This window comes from Euprymna scolopes, chromosome 2 (assembly GCF_053919585.1).
Source record: "Euprymna scolopes isolate OS-2025 chromosome 2, ASM5391958v1, whole genome shotgun sequence".
Lineage (NCBI taxonomy): Eukaryota > Metazoa > Mollusca > Cephalopoda > Sepiida > Sepiolidae > Euprymna > Euprymna scolopes.
In genome coordinates, this window is record NC_136483.1 from 194,719,576 (window position 1) to 194,740,322 (window position 20,747).

Consider the following 20,747-nt stretch of genomic DNA (forward strand, 5'->3'; position numbering starts at 1 on the left):
GAGTCTAGTCTGCTCTATTTCACCCACAGAAAGTGATGGGCTCACACTTTTTGCAAGAATCAAATTAGCAAAACAGGAAAAGAAAACTGAGAAAATATTAGCAATATTATAAGTTTAATGGCATAGAATGTTTTACAAAAAATAGATTAAAACGAGAAAATACTCAATTAAAATCACACTTACGATGAAATATCAAATTATCTGAAATAAATGAACCAAATTTATTATTGGTTGTGTGTATATATACCAGCAGGGTACTTTGCATTGCCTGGGATTGAATGAAGAACTCTGTATTATTATTACTTTTTGACGTTTTATAGGATTCAATTTTTGAAGTGGGGATCAAAGATGAATCCAGCATTGATTAAATGGGAGAGGAGTTGAAATACAGTGACATTAATTGAAATGCACTTCGTAAATTTATAGTTTTAATCCTCTAGTGATACACCTGGCAATCTCCCAAAACCAATGAGAATCCCTGTATACTCCTACATCAATTAAACTCCCTTATCAACATCTTTTTTTCATTTTTAGAATTTGCAAATTATAAATAGAACATTTGTGGATGTCAAGTGTGAACGCATCCTTCACGATAATTCTGTTGATCAAAATGAAATTTACTTCTCTAAGTACTCCATGTAGTTTCAGAATATATAGTTGTGAAGGAGGAGTTTGTGAACAGACAACTCTACAGATGAATTCAGTATATATTTAGGTTTTGTTTGTAAACCAACATTAAACCAATTGCGTTAAAATAAATAAGCGTTTCCTTTTAAATATGGAAGCAACAACACACACATACACACTGATGAATCGAGAGATATTGTTCAATACAACATTAAGCCAAAATTATCAAATGTCTGAAGAAATCTGTTGAAAAACTGCCTTGGACAAACAAGATCAAGAAACTAACACTGGTTTACGAGAACCCTCAAAACCTATGTGGCACCAACTCCAAGAAATCCAACAATAGACATGATTTCCATTCTTTATAAAACTAAAGATTTGTCATTTTGTTTCTCGGCTTTTAAACTGGAATCAAACTGTAGAAGTATTGACAAGATAGATAGGATGACCATCGACCCTCCCTCTCCCTAACACAACATTTAATGGCCTTGTGCCTAGTTTGTTAAATGTATTTTACAATTTTTGCAAATAAATGATACAAAATATAATATCTGTTCCATCCTGTCTGACTGTCCCAATCAATAGTGCACCTTTTTTATGGGAGCTGAATTTCTCCCCACATTTAAAATAAGCCAAGCATGCGGGGTACCCCTCCACGAGCGAAAACTTGACTTTCACCATGACTAATGTTTGTGGAAATTTTTTAAAAATCTAAGGTGCGATTATTGAGAAAAGTGCAAACAAACGAATGGACAAACTGGAGTGAATTACCAGGTCTAATCCCTCCTTTGTCGAAGGGACCAACCTATTGTCTAATTCTGGCTTTGTCGTCAGACATGATTAATGAATAATGTAAAATTTACAAAAAAGCGGCCAGTGAGATTTTCATCTAAATTAATGCTGTCAATTCAGCATTGATCAGTTACTTCAGCTGAATTGTTCCTTCACGGTTGTAAAGAAAGAAAAGAAAAAAAAATTTTTTTTCACGGCATATCAACCATGTTTTTTTTTTTTAAATGATAAAGTTGTCCAATGGAATCCTTAGGCAGAATAATTATTTTATGTTTTTCAAAACAGTTTTTTTGGAACAGATCAATTTCTTTGATGAAGTCTAAAGACAAATCCGATTGAAGTCTTAAACAAGTCCTTTAGATTTGTTTGCGTTGTCTTATTTTCTCTAGCTTTGTTGCCGATCTTGACAGTCTATTAATATTCGTTTGACTTTAAGGTTCTTTACATGGTATACACACTGGAGACTCTTCACCTTCCAATAAATGGTTATGGGTAATATGTGTGTAGATCCTATATGGAGTCTGGCTACTATAACCTCTTCTCTTCTTGTCATTCTCTAAAGCTAAGGGCCACTCATCAATAGTTGGCTAAACCTTGTGTAATTCATTACTTTTTATGTATCCCAAGATTCTTGCCATTTCTTCCTGTTTATAGAAGGTTGAAGATCAGTGTATAGAATCCTAGTAATAAAATTAATTTCCTCCAGAAATTGACGCACCTCAGCAGCAACATGCAGTCACAGGGTAAGTGACATCAAAGTTTGCTGAAACAAATTCCGGAGATTCCTTGATGGATAGTGCACCATCAGGGAAACCCCGTCTGATAATCTAAGACTTTTTTTTTAGGGTCATGCTTGAATTTGTTTTACTCTACGGCTTAACAGGTTAGTTAGCATCTAGCCAACAAAACTGCACTTGACTGAACATACAAACGGATGTTACAAGTTGCATTGGACATGACCAACTGTCAGAAACAGCCAACCAAGAAATGCGTATACGCACATTTTCGTCCTATTTCGGACATGTTAAGAAAAAGAAGGCTTTAGATTATTGAACAATCCCGGAAATTTTTTTAAACTTGCGACACTCATCATGGAATCCTTTATGCATAAAAAATTGGTGAGCAAACCTAATCACATCTACATTGCCGCATTTATAAACGATTCTAGGTATCATCTACAGGACTTGCCGACAGCAATGTCTGACAGATGGTTCGAGGGAACAAGACCAGAGAATCAGAAAATTTTTGACCTGATAGATTAATAAAGCTAAAATTAGCATACACACTTTTACATTAAAATCTAACATATATGGTTATTTGGTACTTGTACAGTTTAGTCAAGACATTAAAATATGAAAATATTGAAAAAAGTTTAAATTGTATGTATCCGTTATGGAACAAAGTTCTCTGGAAAAAAAAAAAATTCACTTAATTTCATCAAGTAGTTTTTTTTTTACAGCGGAGAAACACGTTTTTATGAGAGCACGTTGAAGGCAGCCATCTTGGATTTAAAAAAAAAAAAATTTGTTTGAATTTTAGAAATCCAAAGGGAGATAACTCCAGTTAAAGCGCTGACACCCCTCCCCATCTTTAATACTAGCTTTTCTTCCTAAAAATCAAACATTTTGCTCAGTATCATAACAAATTGTTTTTTCGCTGTAAAAGAAAAAAAACTACTTGATGAAATTAAGTGAAATTTTTTTTTCAGAGAACTTCGTTCCATAACAGATACATACAATTTACACTTTTTTTTTTCTTTTTTTTTTTAATATTTTCATTTTTTAATGTGTTGACTAAACTGTACAAGTACCGGTTATTTTGTCAGATTTTTCATCTTGGTCCAATATTGCAATACACCCGACAGATTTTTTGCCTTATGTATTATGTCATTTTATTGAAAAAAAAAAAAAAAAAATTGTTTATTTGTTTAGAAAATTATTCTGAAGATGTATAAAATGGGAACTAGCACCTTAAGAAAATTCAGCTTACATCATTAATAAAACATTGAACAATTTTCAAATCTATTTTTACTTTTTACATGCATATTAGTGTATTCATTTCTTAAGATTACTTTGTTATCGTCCTGTAAACATTTTTCATTTATAAAAACTATTTAAAGTGCTGTTTCATTTATAACAACTATTTAAAGTGCTGTTTTATTCGCATACTTGCAAGTTGCTGATTGCAAATAGAATGCTGAATATTTTTTAGTCCATTTATATAAAATTTAGTTTTCAATAAATTTTACTTTCTTTGTAAAAAGCTTTTAAGATCGCAAACATTACTTTGCTTCTTATGCTTCAGAAACAGAAAAAATACATGAGACAACTTCATGTTCGCACACATGTTCAATTCTATGTAATTTACACATTTGTATTAATCAGAAATTTATTTAGATCAATAAATTCATAGCATAAAATGAATACTATATTTAAAGACATCATTAAGAAATTAAATACACACAAATGCATTTCAGTTTTTGTTTCATTAACATGTCGGCTATTTAAATATTTAGTTAATAATTTTAGAATAAAAATGAATTACCATCTATTCTTTTGAAATTTTTATACAATTTTGGAACATTTTAAACTTTAGACAACAGAACTATTTCTTACTTTAAAATTCTTAGCAAATCATCTGCTATTTAAATACGTTTCAAAAGTTATTACAAACAATTAGTTCATTCCTGCAACATCACCATAATGAGATTATAGTTTTATAACAATTTACTTCAAGTAATAATATGACAAAACGATACCCTAATAATTTCATTTATGTTTTTAAATCCTGTTTAAAAAAAATAAAGCATCATCCTACTAAAAATAAAACTATTCTGCTTAAAAAGGGCATAGTTTACAAAAAAAAAAAAAAAATGAGAAAAATTAAGTTAAATTAATGTATCTGAATTCTTAAGATGAGGATTGATAATTTGTATTATTTGGACTACTGTTCTCATATCGAGTGTAAGAGAGAATAACAACTAGATGAGAACAACAATAATCAAAATAAAACAATATAGCCGTTAGGCATTGCTCAGAGATTGAGTTAGATAATAGTGTCTAAATAACGCCAACAGTCGATTTCTTACCACCAACATTGAGAATTAATATGAAAACAGAGTTAATATTTTATTGTCATATTGCGAGTTACTTAAAAATAAATAACACGCACATGAACACAAACGAAAGCTTAATATGGGGGGAAAAAGTTGTTTTAATTTCACTAGTAACAGTCGATTTGTTAATGCAATCAATACTAAAAAAGTATTACTTCAAAAATAAATTTAGATTATCAGAATTTCTCAAATCCTAATCTACAATTGAATACAGAAAATAATTATACTTAGTATTAAAAATATAAAGTATTTAAATCCTTACAACAAATTCATATAATTTAAGATATATTCTACTTTCATGTAAATCTGCGAATAAAAAATACATTTACTACGTAATTCAAACAAAGACTATAAAAAATAAGTGTTACTCCTTAGTTCTTACCATATGTAATCTCTATAACTTATATTCCTTACCATATATAATCAGAAATGTGAGTAGGTAATGGGGGGAAAAAAAGACTAAAATCTCAACCTGTGTTATCATGGCCTGTTGTGTGTTTGGAGGGAGGGCAAGACAAAAAAAAGATTTATTCTTAAACAACTCCAATCAGTTTTGACCAAGTCAAAACTTTAAGGAAAGATATTGACTACACATTTGAGGGGGGGGGGACTGGAAAGTCAGTCTTTAATGAATCACAAGTTTCATAACTTCCCTAATCTCATGAATTGTTTGAGGTCTTAGCATTCACAGAAAAAATAACTTTTAGTTTTCAGAGAGAACTGTTATAAAAAGAAGATCGACTTTTTCTTATTAAAAACCTGGATTTCAATAAAAAAAAAAAAAAAAAGGAGCAATCACATCCATAAATGGCTAAGAATTTAAGAAAACTTTTTTTCACGATTAAAAATAAAATAGTGAATAACTTGCATTCCTGACGTAATGTATGTTATCTCATCCCTTATTCAAACCCAAATACCAAATAATCCTACTCGTAAGCAAAATAAAAACGAAAAAAAAAATATATATACTTAGTTTTTAGATATCAAAATCATTTGGATCTTTTGAGTTATAACCTTAAATGACTCCACTTTTTTTATTTTATTTATAGTTTGTTTTAAAGATCGTAAAAGTCAATTGTGACAGTTTCAGGGTTTCTCGCATGAATTCCAAAGAATAGAACGAGGAGTTTGTCAGAAGAGAACACAAACAATCAAGTTAAATGTTATCAAATGCAGCCTGGGGAAGGAGAGTATAAGAAAATGGAAAGATAAGTGACTAACCCAGTTGTAAAGCTATCAAAGCAAAAGGTCAATTATTTACATCCATATCCACAAACTTAGAAGAGTAAACAAAAAGTCACCATATATATTCTATGCATAGCTAAGAAAGGTACAGCAAAGCATTAACTTAATATGGAATGATTGGAGGCGAGAAAGACAGGACAGTCTATTAGCAGGATACCAAGTGCTCCAGATTTGAAACAGTAAAGAAAAAAAAAAAGTGTATCATGATTATGTAAATTTGGAACAAACATCATCGAAATGTAAAACTGCAGATACCTACAAGTAAGACATGAACCAGAAATAAGTGCATTGAAACTTATGCAACTTGCAAATAAAATTATATAAAACACTTCCGGTACAAACATCGTATTTGAAGCATAAGACATTTTTCAACATCAATTTCAGTTTTGGTGGACCATTCAATTTCAGCTTAATAATTCATCAACAATCCTAACTCACTAATTATACACCCACCAAGTCTCTAAGCAATGAAGGATTTCTAAAAACTTTAACAGTAGTTCAACCTTATCCCCGAGTGGCCATTGGGCCTTGATAAGTGGTGAACTCCATGTAACCCCCCCCCAAAAAAAAACTGTTTTTTTATGGAAATAGTTTATGCTTAACACAATGGCTTTCACCAGGATTTCAGACATTTCGGAAGGAGTTGGACAGATTAAGTGTCATAGTTTTTAACCTAACTCTGATTATTACTGAATATTGGAAGATTTTATAATACAAAAATCGAAGTCTGATATTTTTGAATTCTAGGATTCAGACCTTATACCTTAAGACTCTTACTCCTGGCTACCATCTAAATTTGTCTGTAGCCATAACTAGGGTTAAATATAAACAAAAATATTTCAAAGTAAAGAACCACTAGCAAATGCAGTGTAAACAGTCATCTGTTGGTCACCCAGTAAACACGCCTGGAAACAGATAATCATGCTCTTATGATTTTGTCTGGATTAAAAGAAGTGTCGCACCATTAGCGTTGCTTTTCATTTTGTCAATGAAATGCGAAACAATGGCTCCTATGAAGAATTTTCAATTGCCATGAATTCATCTGAATTCCCCAAAAAATGATTTTAACATTACAAAAAAAAAACAAAAAAACATAACATTTTAGAAAAAAGAAACAATAAAAAGGTGTTCTAAAAATAGAATTGGAATTAATAAAATATTTAAGATTTTTTGGGCACATACTTTTATATATCTTTATAGACTTAAAAAAGAAAAAATGTTAATGCTGACGATGCCATTTCTTCATCTTCACACACACACACACACACACACACACACACACAGGTGATAGTTTGTCAAATCTGCTTCTTCCTGCAACTTGGAATGTGTGCTCCAATTTGAACACAATGCTGAAATTTAAGGAATTTTATTGAATAATATATTATAACAATAAAACTCCTAGTCCTGATTCTGAATGTAAGTAATCATTAATCCCATGGTATTATTTGGAGCGTTCAGATTGCTAGGAAATAATTCATGGGCAATCCGTGGTCGCATGTATAAACCCGGTAAGAAAGATAACAATGTTAGCTTTTGCAGATAAGCAATACTGCCCTTTCCAATATACAGCATCTGGTATTTCCAAATGGCATTGACCAAGCTCTACATCAGTTAATTTCAGAACCGATGTGTCATTTATGCTGTATTGTTCAACATAGTAAACGTAAGTTTGCCACAATTAAATCTCACTGAAGAGTTAATAGTTCGTCAACAATCAAAATGAGTTGAGTCTGTTTTACGTATGTTGTAATGACTATTCTCGGTGTTCAATTATTGAGTCCAATTCACAAAACATGTTCGCAAAATCTAAAATTAGACACAAAAAACTGTAAGAAGGTAATTATTCATTTGGATTAGTGTCATTAATTTACGTATTTTAATAACGTCTAGAGTGCTTAAAAAATAGAAATTAGAAACATTCTGATTTTAGCTTATAAGAATTTTTTTTTTAAATTATGCTCTTAAAAAGAAATTACTAATAATTTCTTTTTAAGAGCAAAATTTTTTTTATTCTGTAAAAAAAAAAAAAAAAAAAAAATGTTCTACACTTTTTACCTTGCATTTCATAAACTCGTTACATTTTTTAAAACAGCCCTCCATTAAAAATGTAGAAATTGCAAAAATTAGGTGGACATAGTCGATTGAAAAAAATCCTGGCTTGAGTATTTGAATGATATGATTGCATGCAACCTGACTAATGTCAACACTTAGGATTGAACCACATAGAAAGCAGGCATGAGATGTTGCCTGTGTTACTTACTCCAGAGTCTGAGACACTCGCAGAAACCTAAATACCAAAACCTAATGATGATGATGATGGTGATGACGACGACAGAGTTAGCTCAGAAAAAACAAACAAAAAACAAACAATAGACATGCATTGATGACAATTGTTTAGAAAAGAGATTTGATATGTCCACAATATTTGTTCGTTTGGAATCTGAAGATTTTTAAATCTTAATTAAAAGGCACATTGTTTTTTTTTTTGTACTCAAAGCGAAAAGTATGATTAATTAACACAGAGGTCTGAATTTAGATGACCTGTTGTTGCATTGTATATTAGTGTATATGCATCATATTCTCATCCGCTGCTACTATTACTACCTTAGTCTTTTTGCTTTCTTCTTCATTTGCATCTTTTATTCATTTACTTTGTCCTATAATAAATAAACTAGATGACCCACTGCGTCAACATTGTACACGGAATTAATAAATTTCATGTCCTAAACTGATTGTGAATGTAAAGTAGATATTTTAAAAGTCCATTTATTTATGGGTTCCAGGAAATACCAGACTAGTTTTAAGTCTTTGTAACGTTCATCACCAGATCATAATCTTCTGTCAATAAATCATTTCTCAGCATTAAATCAAAAACCGTGATGGAAGGATTCAAACCTTAATAATGTAAAATTTTAAAAGCATTTCAAAGCCAGAAATTCAGAAGTCATCCAGTTAAAAATTTTAACATCAAATAAATAAATATAAAGGAATGAAAATAAAATTTTGATTTACAACTTCTGATTTCTTTCGTACAAAGGGAGGGAACCGTTTAAAATGCAGAATTATTGCAGTATTTAATCTTTTCATGTACACAAATCCATCAACATAGATAAGCTCATATCAGTGAACAGGGAAATGAGTTAAGAGTAAGAGACAGCCTTGGCTGTTGGGGTTAATCAGATTAGCCTTCACCTTCACAACAAGTTCTTTGTCAGATTTAATTTTAAAACAACTTAAATTCCTTTTAACATTTTTGATCTTTCAGTGTAAAACGATAAAATCTGGTAATAGTTATAATAGACTCATCCTTCAGCAGAGAACTATACAATTGTGCACTGATACAGCATTAGGTGTGGCTAGCCAATCTGACATGGGAATGACAGTTTATGTAGAAGAGGGTACAGATGAAATCTAACAATACATTGTCTCCCAAGGCAGCAACCTCATTTTCTTTTCCTCATGCTGTTGAAAGAATATTTCAGAGTTTGGAGAGACCTTTTCTCAGAATTTGTTTCCAGGCTGACCATTCTGTTCTCAATGTTTAAAGATTTTTAGGCCCTTTTTGTGCACATTCTTGAATTATAGCCTATGAGACACTTTCCCTGCACAAGTTTTCTGTAAAAGCCATCTTTATGGGTATATTTGTCATTCATGCATATGAGAAAATTTCATATCAAACAATACAAAGTTGAATTTAGACACAAATATTTTTATAAATTTCCAATCCCGAGACAAAGGAAAAGTGAATTAAAAAAAGAAAAAAAAAAAAAAAAGACATTTATGTTTATAATAGTACATTCCGAAATTAAACAATTTGTATTTACTTTTTTTTTTTTAATGGAAATCACTCCAGACAAGTCATGAAGCTACTTAATGTAAGAAGCTTAAAAAATTACTTCAATATCAAAAACTAGCCAATGCTAAGTGTTAGATGGATAAGATGGATTCGGAACCAAAAAACAGCAATTCTTTCTCCTTTGCTAGAAACATAGCTTATGGGATGTGAGAACTAAAGGACAAAATACACAAAGCAAAAGTTATGACACTTTTATGTATAGAAAATAATGCCAAGAATTGATTCGCTTGTTGCATAAAAATTACAGAAAAAATGTTTTAAATGTAAAGAGTTTATTATTAAATTTAGTTTTGTTTAAATATTTGTACTGAATGTTTTGTTAATGTTAATTGCTTTTTTATGCACCGAATCGAATAAATCATTTCATTAGTTAAAAAAAAAAAAAACATTTTGTAATAGTTTTAATTTTATAAGAATTAATAAAAATTATCAAGTATGATTATTGGACAGTTAGAAAAAAGGCATCAAATTTCATAACGTATACGGTCTCATCAGATTAAAGGTCATCCTTGACTAAATGCATAAAAAAAAAAAAAAAACATTCACGTGCATAACATTAGATTATGAAAAGAAATAAATCAGACTTATTCTTTTACATATAAAAATGAAAATTACACTGCACAATCGTCCAATGAATAATGTAAAGGAGTTTATTAAGTTTAAGACTTCATCAGATTCAAGGCTTGACTAAAGAAAGGTGTAACGATTCAAGGCAATAAAGAAATGCAGGTCACAGTATTTATTGAACATAAATTCCTCAGATTATTAAAAAAAAAAATGTCTGCACATCTACAGGGTGGTTACAAAGTCTGGCAACATAATGTAGCCAGACTTTGTAACCACCCTGTATATATGAAAGCATCACAGAAGAATGTAGAGAAACAAAAGGACAACAGACAATAGTAAATTGTGAAAGATGAAAAATATGATCTCACGGCTAGTCTTGACTAGAGGTGTAATAATTCATGGAAGAAACATGATTACATTTTTAATTGTTATTGACTTAAAATCATAAATTGCACTTAAAATTCAAACACTTACATTGATCTAATTTATATCAGGTGAGCTATACGATTCTCTTGATTAAAATATTTGAAAAAAAAAAAAAATATTAAAAAAAAAAGATCACATAAACTTTACTTTTATACTTTTTCAGCATGGTATGAGGAAGGAAAAAGAAAATCACAATTTCTATGCCCGACGAAGACGTATATCATCGAAATTGATTTTAAATACTTAAATTAAAATTCTGCATTGTATTGACTTATTAAACTTACAAATTCTTATTCAAAATTAATAAAGATAAAAACTAAACTGACATGAAAAATTCATAAATGGATTTGTAAAACAAATGAAAATAGGGATGTCCAAGACAGACATAATTTACAATCAATTATCAACAATCTAATTTACAAAGTTTTTTTAGTCACTTTACAAAAATTGCTTTTTTGTTTTAATTCTACAATGTTTTTACTGTTAAGATAATCAGTTTGTGTGTTTTAGTTGTTTTGTTTACACATGTTAGAAGTATAGAATGGCAGTGCAAACACACGCAAACATTCTACCAAAGGAGATAAAAATTACAGCACAAACACAAATAAGAATAGTTTCAAAGTAGTAAAAGTAGATGCTATAATATTCTTCTGTTAAAAAATGCAAGCATTCAACAACAACAAAATTATATATAATTGAAATAGTTTGGCTTTTGATTGAACACCAGAACTGGGACCGAGTACTTGACGACCTCAAGGGAGTTAAGCAAGGTATTATCTATATAGATGGCCAAACACTTCCCAGAAAGAGCAATTTGGTTTGATTATCAAATACAACTGCATTATCCTCAGCAGAATCAACACTAAAGTTAAGGTTGCATGGATAAAATGATGACATTGTCATTGGTTTCAGATCAGTGATAAACGAGTCAGATCTACTTGAGTTTTCACTTTTTTATGCAGAATTTTAATTATTATGCTATCGATTTGACATTAAATTATTAATTGAACTCAAATGTTATAAAACTATAACTTGTTAAGATAATGTTTTAATCTCTATTTATAAAATTATTGGATGTATATAACTTCTAAAACTTGTAATGCTTTGATTAAATGAGGATGTTAGTAAAAAAATTCCCTATACCAAGAGCAAAGTGAATTGTAATATTAATCTTGTGTTGGGGATAGTAAAGGGGTCCATGCTAAAGATCCATAACAGATATTGACAGATTTTACTTTATTTTAGGAATTAAAAAAAATAATTTTATCAATTTTTGGTGCAACAATCTCTCAACTATTTCGAGAGACACAAACAATTTTTGTAAAACGTTTCACAACTAAATCGCAGGAGCCTTGATTAACAATATGCATTGTTTGGAGAAAGAAAAAAAAAACGAAAAATAATTTAATTAAAAAAAAATGTACGAGAATTGCAAGTTGTCAGTAAAGATGCACAATCCCCAACAGAAGGATATATAGAGAAAATCTCTTACTGGCGGGGGGGGGGGGAGTGTAAAATGGCTTGGAAATTTACAATTCGATTCTATTTGTTGTGTTGATGGTACAAGACAACGACGATGAATAGTACAGATGGGGAGTTGAAAAGAATTCAAGAATAGCTTACACACACGTGTGTGTGTGTGTGTTTGTATATATATATATATATATATATATATATATATATATATATATATAAAGGGCGAATGAACTCTTTTTCTGGGTCAACGGCAAACTAGCACCGTGTATATTTGTGTGTGTGTATAGGGGTAGAGAGGGCTCCCGTAAGCCGTGGTGAAGGCAACCTTTCTAGGAGAAGCAAATCTCTGATTTAAAAAAAACCATAAAGCGGAAGACCAGTACCCGCATTAAGCTGGTCTGCAGTTTAATTTGTTGCTGGCTTTCTTGCTCTTGCTTGTTGCTGGATCTCAACATTTTGAACCGAGAGACTTAGCTGTCGTACAAAGCTAAGACTCTGTAACATCATATTTGTATAGATACTCCCTCAGACATTTGGGCTCATGGATTTTAAATGTCTGAGGGAGTGGCACTCGTCTGACAAGACGTTGCAATCATCATATATATATATATATATATGATTGCAACGTCTTGTCAGACGAGTGCCACTCGTTCAGACACTTTAAGTCCATAAGCCCAAAAATGACTTCCATCACCACAGGACCATTTTAATAGACAACTGCCTGAGGGAGTATCTATATACAGATGATGTTACAGAGTCTTACCTTTGTACGACAGCTAAGTCTCTCTCTCTCGGTTCAAAATGTTGAGATCCAGCAACAAGCAAGAGCAAGATAGCCAGCAACAAGTTAAACTGCAAACCAGCTTAATGCGGGTACTGGTCTCCCGCTTTGTTTTTTTTTTTTAAATCAGAGATTTGCTTCTCCTAGAAAGGTTGCCTTCACCAGGGCTTACAGGAACCCTCTCCATCCCAACACACACATACATACATACACACACACAAACAGTTCTAATTAGCCGTTGACCCCGAAAAAAAAAAATATATATATACATACACACATACATATTACTAACCGTTCCTACCCACCATTGGCCAGTAGAGTTTTTAGTTGCAATCTGTATGTGTGTGTGTTTTAAATTAATTATGCTTTTTTTACGTTTTTTTTTTTTTTTCTTTTTAAAAAATATTTTTATTTTCCAAAGATAAGTAACTCTGGATTGATGAATAGATTTATATGTCCTATTTTTTTTAGATGGCGTCAAGCATTTTCTCAAAGCAATTAAATTATATTATTTTTCTTAACATGCTGCAACGATCCAAAAATCTGGTGAAACAAAAATCAAATATTGATTTTTTTAATAATGAAGATATGACAAAAATTGAGAAAGACACTTTATTTTATATATTAGAAAAAGTTATATCTATATCCAAACATATTTGCTTAAATTGGACAAATTATGTTCGCATATTTTGTTTGATCTTTGCAAGTTGCCTAATAATTATGTCAATTTCAAGTTTAAACTGGCTGATGAACTTACCATAATAGTTGCACACCCTAGTACTTTATTTCCAATATATATATTATTTACAGAGTGGCATAACAGAAATAATCATTTATCCCCCACCCCTACTTTCCACTGGTAACAAATGATTTCTCAAGTTAGCAGAGAAAATGAATATTATATTCCCTATGTCGATCTGTTATTAACCTTAATAGGATTAAAAATCATGACATTACATGCAAATGTAATGCATACAAACTGTAGCACATTATCTGAGGTGTGCTATAGGCCTATTACTTCTACCGTTCCTGGACAATGGTACATTCCTGTATTTTTTCCGATGAGAGTCCATTGCTAAAATCGGTTAGATTCAATGGAAGTTGCAACATCTTTTCTCTCTATTAGATACCTCCTTTCCCCGTTCCTCATTTACACCGCAGCGGATGCGTTCACAAGGAACAGTACGAGGAAACACCGGTTTGGAATCGTACAAGGTTATTCATGCCGTTTTTTTTTTTTTTTTTTTTTTTTTACTGATTTATGTTTTCTGTTCCCCCCCCTCCAAAAAAAAAAAGCAAAAACGCGATTATTTTCTATTTGTCATAACTATGCATAAAGACATTTTCTAACAAATTTCAAAACTACTATGAAAAATCGTTTATATGAAACAAAAAATACTGAAGTAAGATTTTAACAGGCAAAGATGACAAAATATATTTACAATCAATAGATATGTAAGAACATTTACTTAAATTAAAAAAACAAACCCCCCCCCCCCCAAAAAAAAAGGATATTGCAACACGTGTGATGGGTGGAAATAGGGAATCATGAAAGCAAACATCAAGAGAAAGAATTTTTAAAATATTGTTTGATAGGAATTCTGAGAAGTCACCCATTTCTCAAATTGGTAAAACATATTGAAGAAAATTAGTTAATCTTGGCATTGAACATCTGTGAAAACATTTAGTCCAGGTTTTATACTGCAGAATTCATGTTCAGCCGAGAAGTAGGTTTAATAAATGTTTTAATTAATGTGGCCATGAACTAAGTCGCCTCATTTATTAAACACAAAAGTTTAGGATTTATTTTATGCTTATTTTCGTATCTATAACCCTTTTAAACTTTTCATGAAGAACAGTGCAAATACATACTTATATGTATATAGATATAAAGACACCCACGTGTATGTATTCAAAATCGGTTGACAAGAAAATTATAAGCAAGAAAAATATGCAGAAAATAAGAGTTTAATAGGAAGTTCATTCTATTAAAGAAGGTAATAGGATTACCAAAAAATTTTTCATCTCCAATAAAATAGAATATATTTGTACTTGCTTCCACCATATTCCACCAATCGACATGTTGCAAGTTAAGAATGAATAACTGGGATTTCGAAAAAGTTGTACAAAATTAGTGAAATAATTATATGTTGTAAACTTTGGCAAACTCAATTAGGGGAAGATTAAAACGCGTTGTTGGTTTTGTTGGATTAATACAAGATGAGCTAAAAGTTAAGAGCACACAAGATTTGAAAGGATAGAAATGAACTCTTTGTAGACATCAAACTCCGAATTCAAGTTTTGAAATGGGTTATTTTGAACAAAAACATGGAGTTAAATTTAACTTATGGGTTTCTGTCTGAATAAAAAAATTACAATCAAAATAAATAAGTAAATAAATAAAATAAAAAATGGCGTAATCAAGAACATTCTTTTATTCTGGACTACAGAAAAAGGTGACAAGGTCTCATAAAATTTTCAATCTTCTTTGATTTGCTTATCCTTTTCAACATTTAAACAGCATCCAAATAATAACCTTGTAGAAATTTATATAATTCTTGATTTCATTTGGTAGAAAATCTAACAGAGTGCTTGATTATTTATAATATAAATCTCACCTGTCTGTTTGTATGTATGTATGTATGTATGTATAACTGCCTAAAACTTTCGACAGAGGCGACGGATTTTTACGAGATTGGTATCGGTTTGAAACTCAACCCTTCGGACGACAAATATAAAAAAATTGGCTAAAAACATTAATTCCTTCACTCTCAATGGGGCACTTTTCTACAGGAAGTGGTCGCTTTTTTTGCCAATATTTTTGAAAATCATCTCGTTTCGATTGACTAGCCTTAATTTAAACCTTCGCCATGGACACATCAGCACATTCTTTTTCATCTTTTGTGATACGGGTTCGAACCTGCCTGCCACCACATTTTTTTTTTCTCAACACACACTTTCAAACACCCAGGCAACGTCAGGCACACATGCTAGTTTAATAATAAGGATGTAATATTTATAATATTACAGAAGTTCAGATCAGCATGGTATCTTGGGTTTAAAGCTGTGAGAGCAGACCAAGTTTAAAAAGTACTGAGTTTTAATTACAAACTGGTCCCTGAAAACACCAAACCTAGTATTTTTTTTGACTGGGTCTAATTTACCAGCTTGAAATCTCAACTTGTTTCTATATAAATAATATATTACACACATGTTGTTTATATATAAATAATATATTACACACATGTTGTTTCTATATAAATAGTATATTACACACATGTTGTTTCTATATAAATAGTATATTACACATGTTTCTATATAAATAGTATATTACACACATGTTGTTTCTATATAAATAGTATATTACACACATGTTGTTTCTATATAAATAGTATATTACACACATGTTTCTATATAAATAGTATATTACACACATGTTGTTTCTATATAAATAATATATTACACACATGTTGTTTCTATATAAATAATATATTACACACATGTTGTTTCTATATAAATAGTATATTACACACATGTTTCTATATAAATAATATATTACACACATGTTTCTATATAAATAATATATTACACACATGTTGTTTCTATATAAATAATATATTACACACATGTTGTTTCTATATAAATAATATATTACACACATGTTGTTTCTATATAAATAATATATTACACACATGTTTCTATATAAATAATATATTACACACATGTTGTTTCTATATAAATAATATATTACACACATGTTGTTTCTATATAAATAATATATTACACACATGTTGTTTCTATATAAATAATATATTACACACATGTTGTTTCTATATAAATAATATATTACACACATGTTGTTTCTATATAAATAATATATTACACACATGTTTCTATATAAATAATATATTACACACATGTTGTTTCTATATAAATAATATATTACACACATGTTGTTTCTATATAAATAATATATTACACACATGTTGTTTCTATATAAATAATATATTACACACATGTTGTTTCTATATAAATAATATATTACACACATGTTGTTTCTATATAAATAATATATTACACACAAATGTTTATATATAAATAATATATTACACACATAAATAATATATTACACACATGTTTATATATAAATAATATATTACACATGTTGTTTATATATAAATAATATATTACACATATGTTGTTTATATATAAATAATATATTACACATATGTTGTTTCAGAGTTAACTTCTATAGTTCTTAATATTGAAGTACTACCTATTACACAGTATTTTCTGCAAGAATAAAAACAAACATTTGTGTAGCTTACTTGTTATGAGTATATTGTAGACTATACATACAGAAAACCACTTAAAATCTCAGAAAATGTAAGGTAAAAAACAAAACAAAAAAAAACTCCAAAATTACTTGAATATTTAAATTCTTTAATTTATTCGGCCAGACAAAAATATGTAATAAAAATTTAAAAATCCAAAAAAATTGTTGGTCTTAATATGGAAACTTGTAAAAGCAACCAACGCAAAGTGACAACTGAATTTGTCATTTAAAGACTTCCAATACTTCAAGTGAATAAAGATGTTTTTTTGCATGGCAAAGTAGCATAATTATTTTGAACAACATGAATTTTATTCATAGTAAACATTGTTTTATACAGTCTCATTACTTTCTTGTCAAAACATTTTAGAACATTATTTTTGTAAGCATAAACATTTATTAAAACAATGGATTTATTTCCAGAATGAGCAGAGAAGAAGAGAATGTCAAATTCTTCACTTGATTTTTTTGTAATTGTTTTTAATTCATAAGCAACGTTTCGAGAAAATGATTTTATAATTTTGTTCTGGCTAGGGATGGGGTATCCTACTGGATGGCAGACATTCACACACTATCTCAGTCTCATACCTTCCAACTAAGAGATCTTTTCAATATTATAACCGTCCCTTTAAATGCATGGACGTTTTTTTTTTGTGTATGTGTGTCTGTAAAACGTATTATAACTCAATATTTAATTCTGTTTCATCCTAATCAACTAGCGCAGATTTTAAATCAATTTTATTAAAAACATTTAATCCATATTGATATTTTATTTTTTCTAGTGATATTAGGAGGAAGTAGGAGTTCATATTCTTTTATACCAAGGCTTATTCTGATGCATTAATCATCAAACAGTGAAACCATTTCGATAACTTTTAATTGAATGTAAGAACAATTTTCTCAATCTCAACTATTTCTCTGATCATGCGTTTCACTTCTTCATTCTCCGTTTACATTGAAATTAAGTTTTTCTTTTCAAGAAAAATGAAATTTTTCCTAATTTTTAGGTTGGCTTGATTAAATAAGTATTGCTTCCATTATGATTAATTTGCATTTATCGCAAGATGACGTGATACATTAGGATTTTTCAAGTGTTCAAAGATTGCATTTATTAGTTCTACATTGTGAAATTCCCCCCCCCCGTGAAAGTTTCTAGAGGTAATGTACAAAAAAAAAAAAAAAAAAAAAAAAAAAAAAGTAAGTAGATCTCAGATGCGGGCAGCATGTTTAGCTGCTTGGTGCTGAACATGACAATTTTTTTTTTCATGTAAAAAAGATAGGTAAGTATTAATATATTCAGATGGTCAGGGTTAAGTTGATATTAAATAAACTTGTTCACAAAAGAGTTTTATTGCATAAAAGTATTTATGAAATTGGACAAATATTTTTTTTTTTTAAATCAATTTATAACACTTCTTATATAACACATATAGCACAATATGATCAATTAAGTAAAGTATTTTTGCATTGACCACAACAACAGTAGAAATCTTGCATCAATTAATTGTATAAAATTTTATGCTAAATGTGTAAAAATAAAGTTTCAAATGAAGAATTCCACAAAGGGTTAATTAAATGAGAAAATATAATTTTTCACTAGAATATTAGAGGGACATGAACAGGAAGTTGCAGAGAAGCTAGAGTTCCTGCTTATAGGGAGTACCATTTTTTCTTAGAACAGAAAATAAAAGTATGCAGTAAAATCTGATGCAATTCTATGTCCCAAATGTCAGCAGCTCATATTCTGTCCCAGTTGCAGCAGTCTTCTTCCCTACAAACATTGAACCAACACTACACAAAGATCCCAAATTAGGGTTTCATCACTTAAGTAATAATCACAAACCAGCCTGGAATGCGAAAATGGTTGGAGATAGTGAAATTCATTTCAATTTCAACTTGTGATAACTCATTTATTTTTAACATTTAGATGTAAACAAAATTTTATCTTTCTTTTTATATAAAACTACATTTTTTTTTTGCATTATTATTCCCCCCCCCCCGGCTACTTCAATTTACTATTTTCAGTGAAAGCCGATGTATTTCTTAATGTATTTCTTAGTGTCCATGTATTTCAGCATCATATACACAACAGTGTTGTATATCAGAATATATAAAGAGTTCCATCTTAAAAAAAACTAGCTTCTCTTCAAAATCGGATTTTAAGTTGCCTGTCATCAACAAAGAAATATAAGTTGTAAACTTTTGCGAATTAAATTTTTGTCCTATTATTGAACCAGGTTTCCCTTTTTTTTATTTACTGTTTTATAAAGACAAAACTAGTCGGATCTATATAGTATGCCATGAATTACTGTTATTGATATAAGTGGTGGTCAGATATGTACTTGCTAGAGAGGAAGATGACTGAACCCGATAGAGGTAGAGCTGTAACAAGTAAATGAGTAAAATAAGACTTTTATCAGTAAAAAAACTGGTATCAATAAAATCAAGTCCAGCGTGCGTGAATTAGTTTGTTTTTCTCTTTTGTTTTTAATACTTTTCATCATGGTGGATTCTAATGACAGCATTTTAATGATTTTCATTATTATATTCAATAGTTTTAGGATTTCCTTTTTTATGAGAGTGAAACAATGACGTAACGATAGCTGATACTTTGTCCAATCACTGATGGTTTCTGTAGTCACGTGATGAATAGAATAAAAAAAATAAAAAATAAAAACTCTCCTCCCTTGTGAAAATCAATAGAAAAGTTGTTTTGAGTTGATACGAGATTAACACACATGTCAACCAGATTAGTAAATGGTTTAACAAATGTTAAGCATCAGAAATTGATGAAAAGTAATTTATTACAACCAGACATCAATGCAGCATTTGTTTGATTGTTAAAAAGGCAACTGATGAAGTGGGGGAAAATGGAACAGAAGCAAACCAATTACATGTTGGGGAATATATATGCACTGTTGACTACGGTTTCAAACCTTATGAAGCTACATGAGATCTTTCACTGATATTGAACACTCTTGTCTATATATATAATAACTAATATAATATATAAAATTATGTGGCTGGGTTTTATAACAATGTTGAACCTAAATAGCATTTAAACTGAAAAATCAAACATTAATTCTAACTAGCCAATTTGCATTTGTTATTGTTGTACCATGTCACTTGCTTTAGACTAACGCTTTTTAAAAAACAATCCATTACTATGGTAACAAATTCTTAAAGAAAACTCAGAAAACTCAATTAAGGGGAATAATTCTTACTAGAAAAATTAAAGTTATATACTTTAGTTCTCAGTGTTCATTACTTACTTTTAATAGATATATTAAAAAAAAATTTTTTACAACAGGCAACACTTTAGTCGTACAGCTAGTATTACACACACACGGTAGTTATGAGTTTAAGGTTGATGTTTGAGGGTGCAGTAAAAACTAGAGATATCGCCTTCAAATTACATTTAAGGCTGGCATCTAAAAGAAGGAAAACTGACATAACACTCATGACGATTGTTACTTCCAATGATGTAGACTTTCTCTTCTGCTGGGGTTAGTGTGACAATCACTGAGAA

The 20,747-nt window shown here is 30.0% G+C and overlaps 1 protein-coding gene across 18 annotated transcripts in view; it reads right to left on the reverse strand.

Annotated features, from left to right (window-relative positions):
• The window catches only part of LOC145301055 (cAMP-dependent protein kinase catalytic subunit 1), a 486,812-nt gene that overhangs the window by 134,715 nt on the left and 331,350 nt on the right, over positions 1–20,747 (reverse strand). For 2 of the 18 annotated variants that reach the window (XM_080144551.1, XM_080144544.1), the window contains exon 2: positions 184–201. The exons of the other annotated variants lie outside the window; for them this stretch is intronic. In XM_080144551.1, coding sequence (XP_080000677.1) covers positions 184–201 — 18 coding nt within the window. The remainder of the gene's footprint in view (positions 1–183; positions 202–20,747) is intronic. 18 annotated transcript variants of the gene reach the window in all.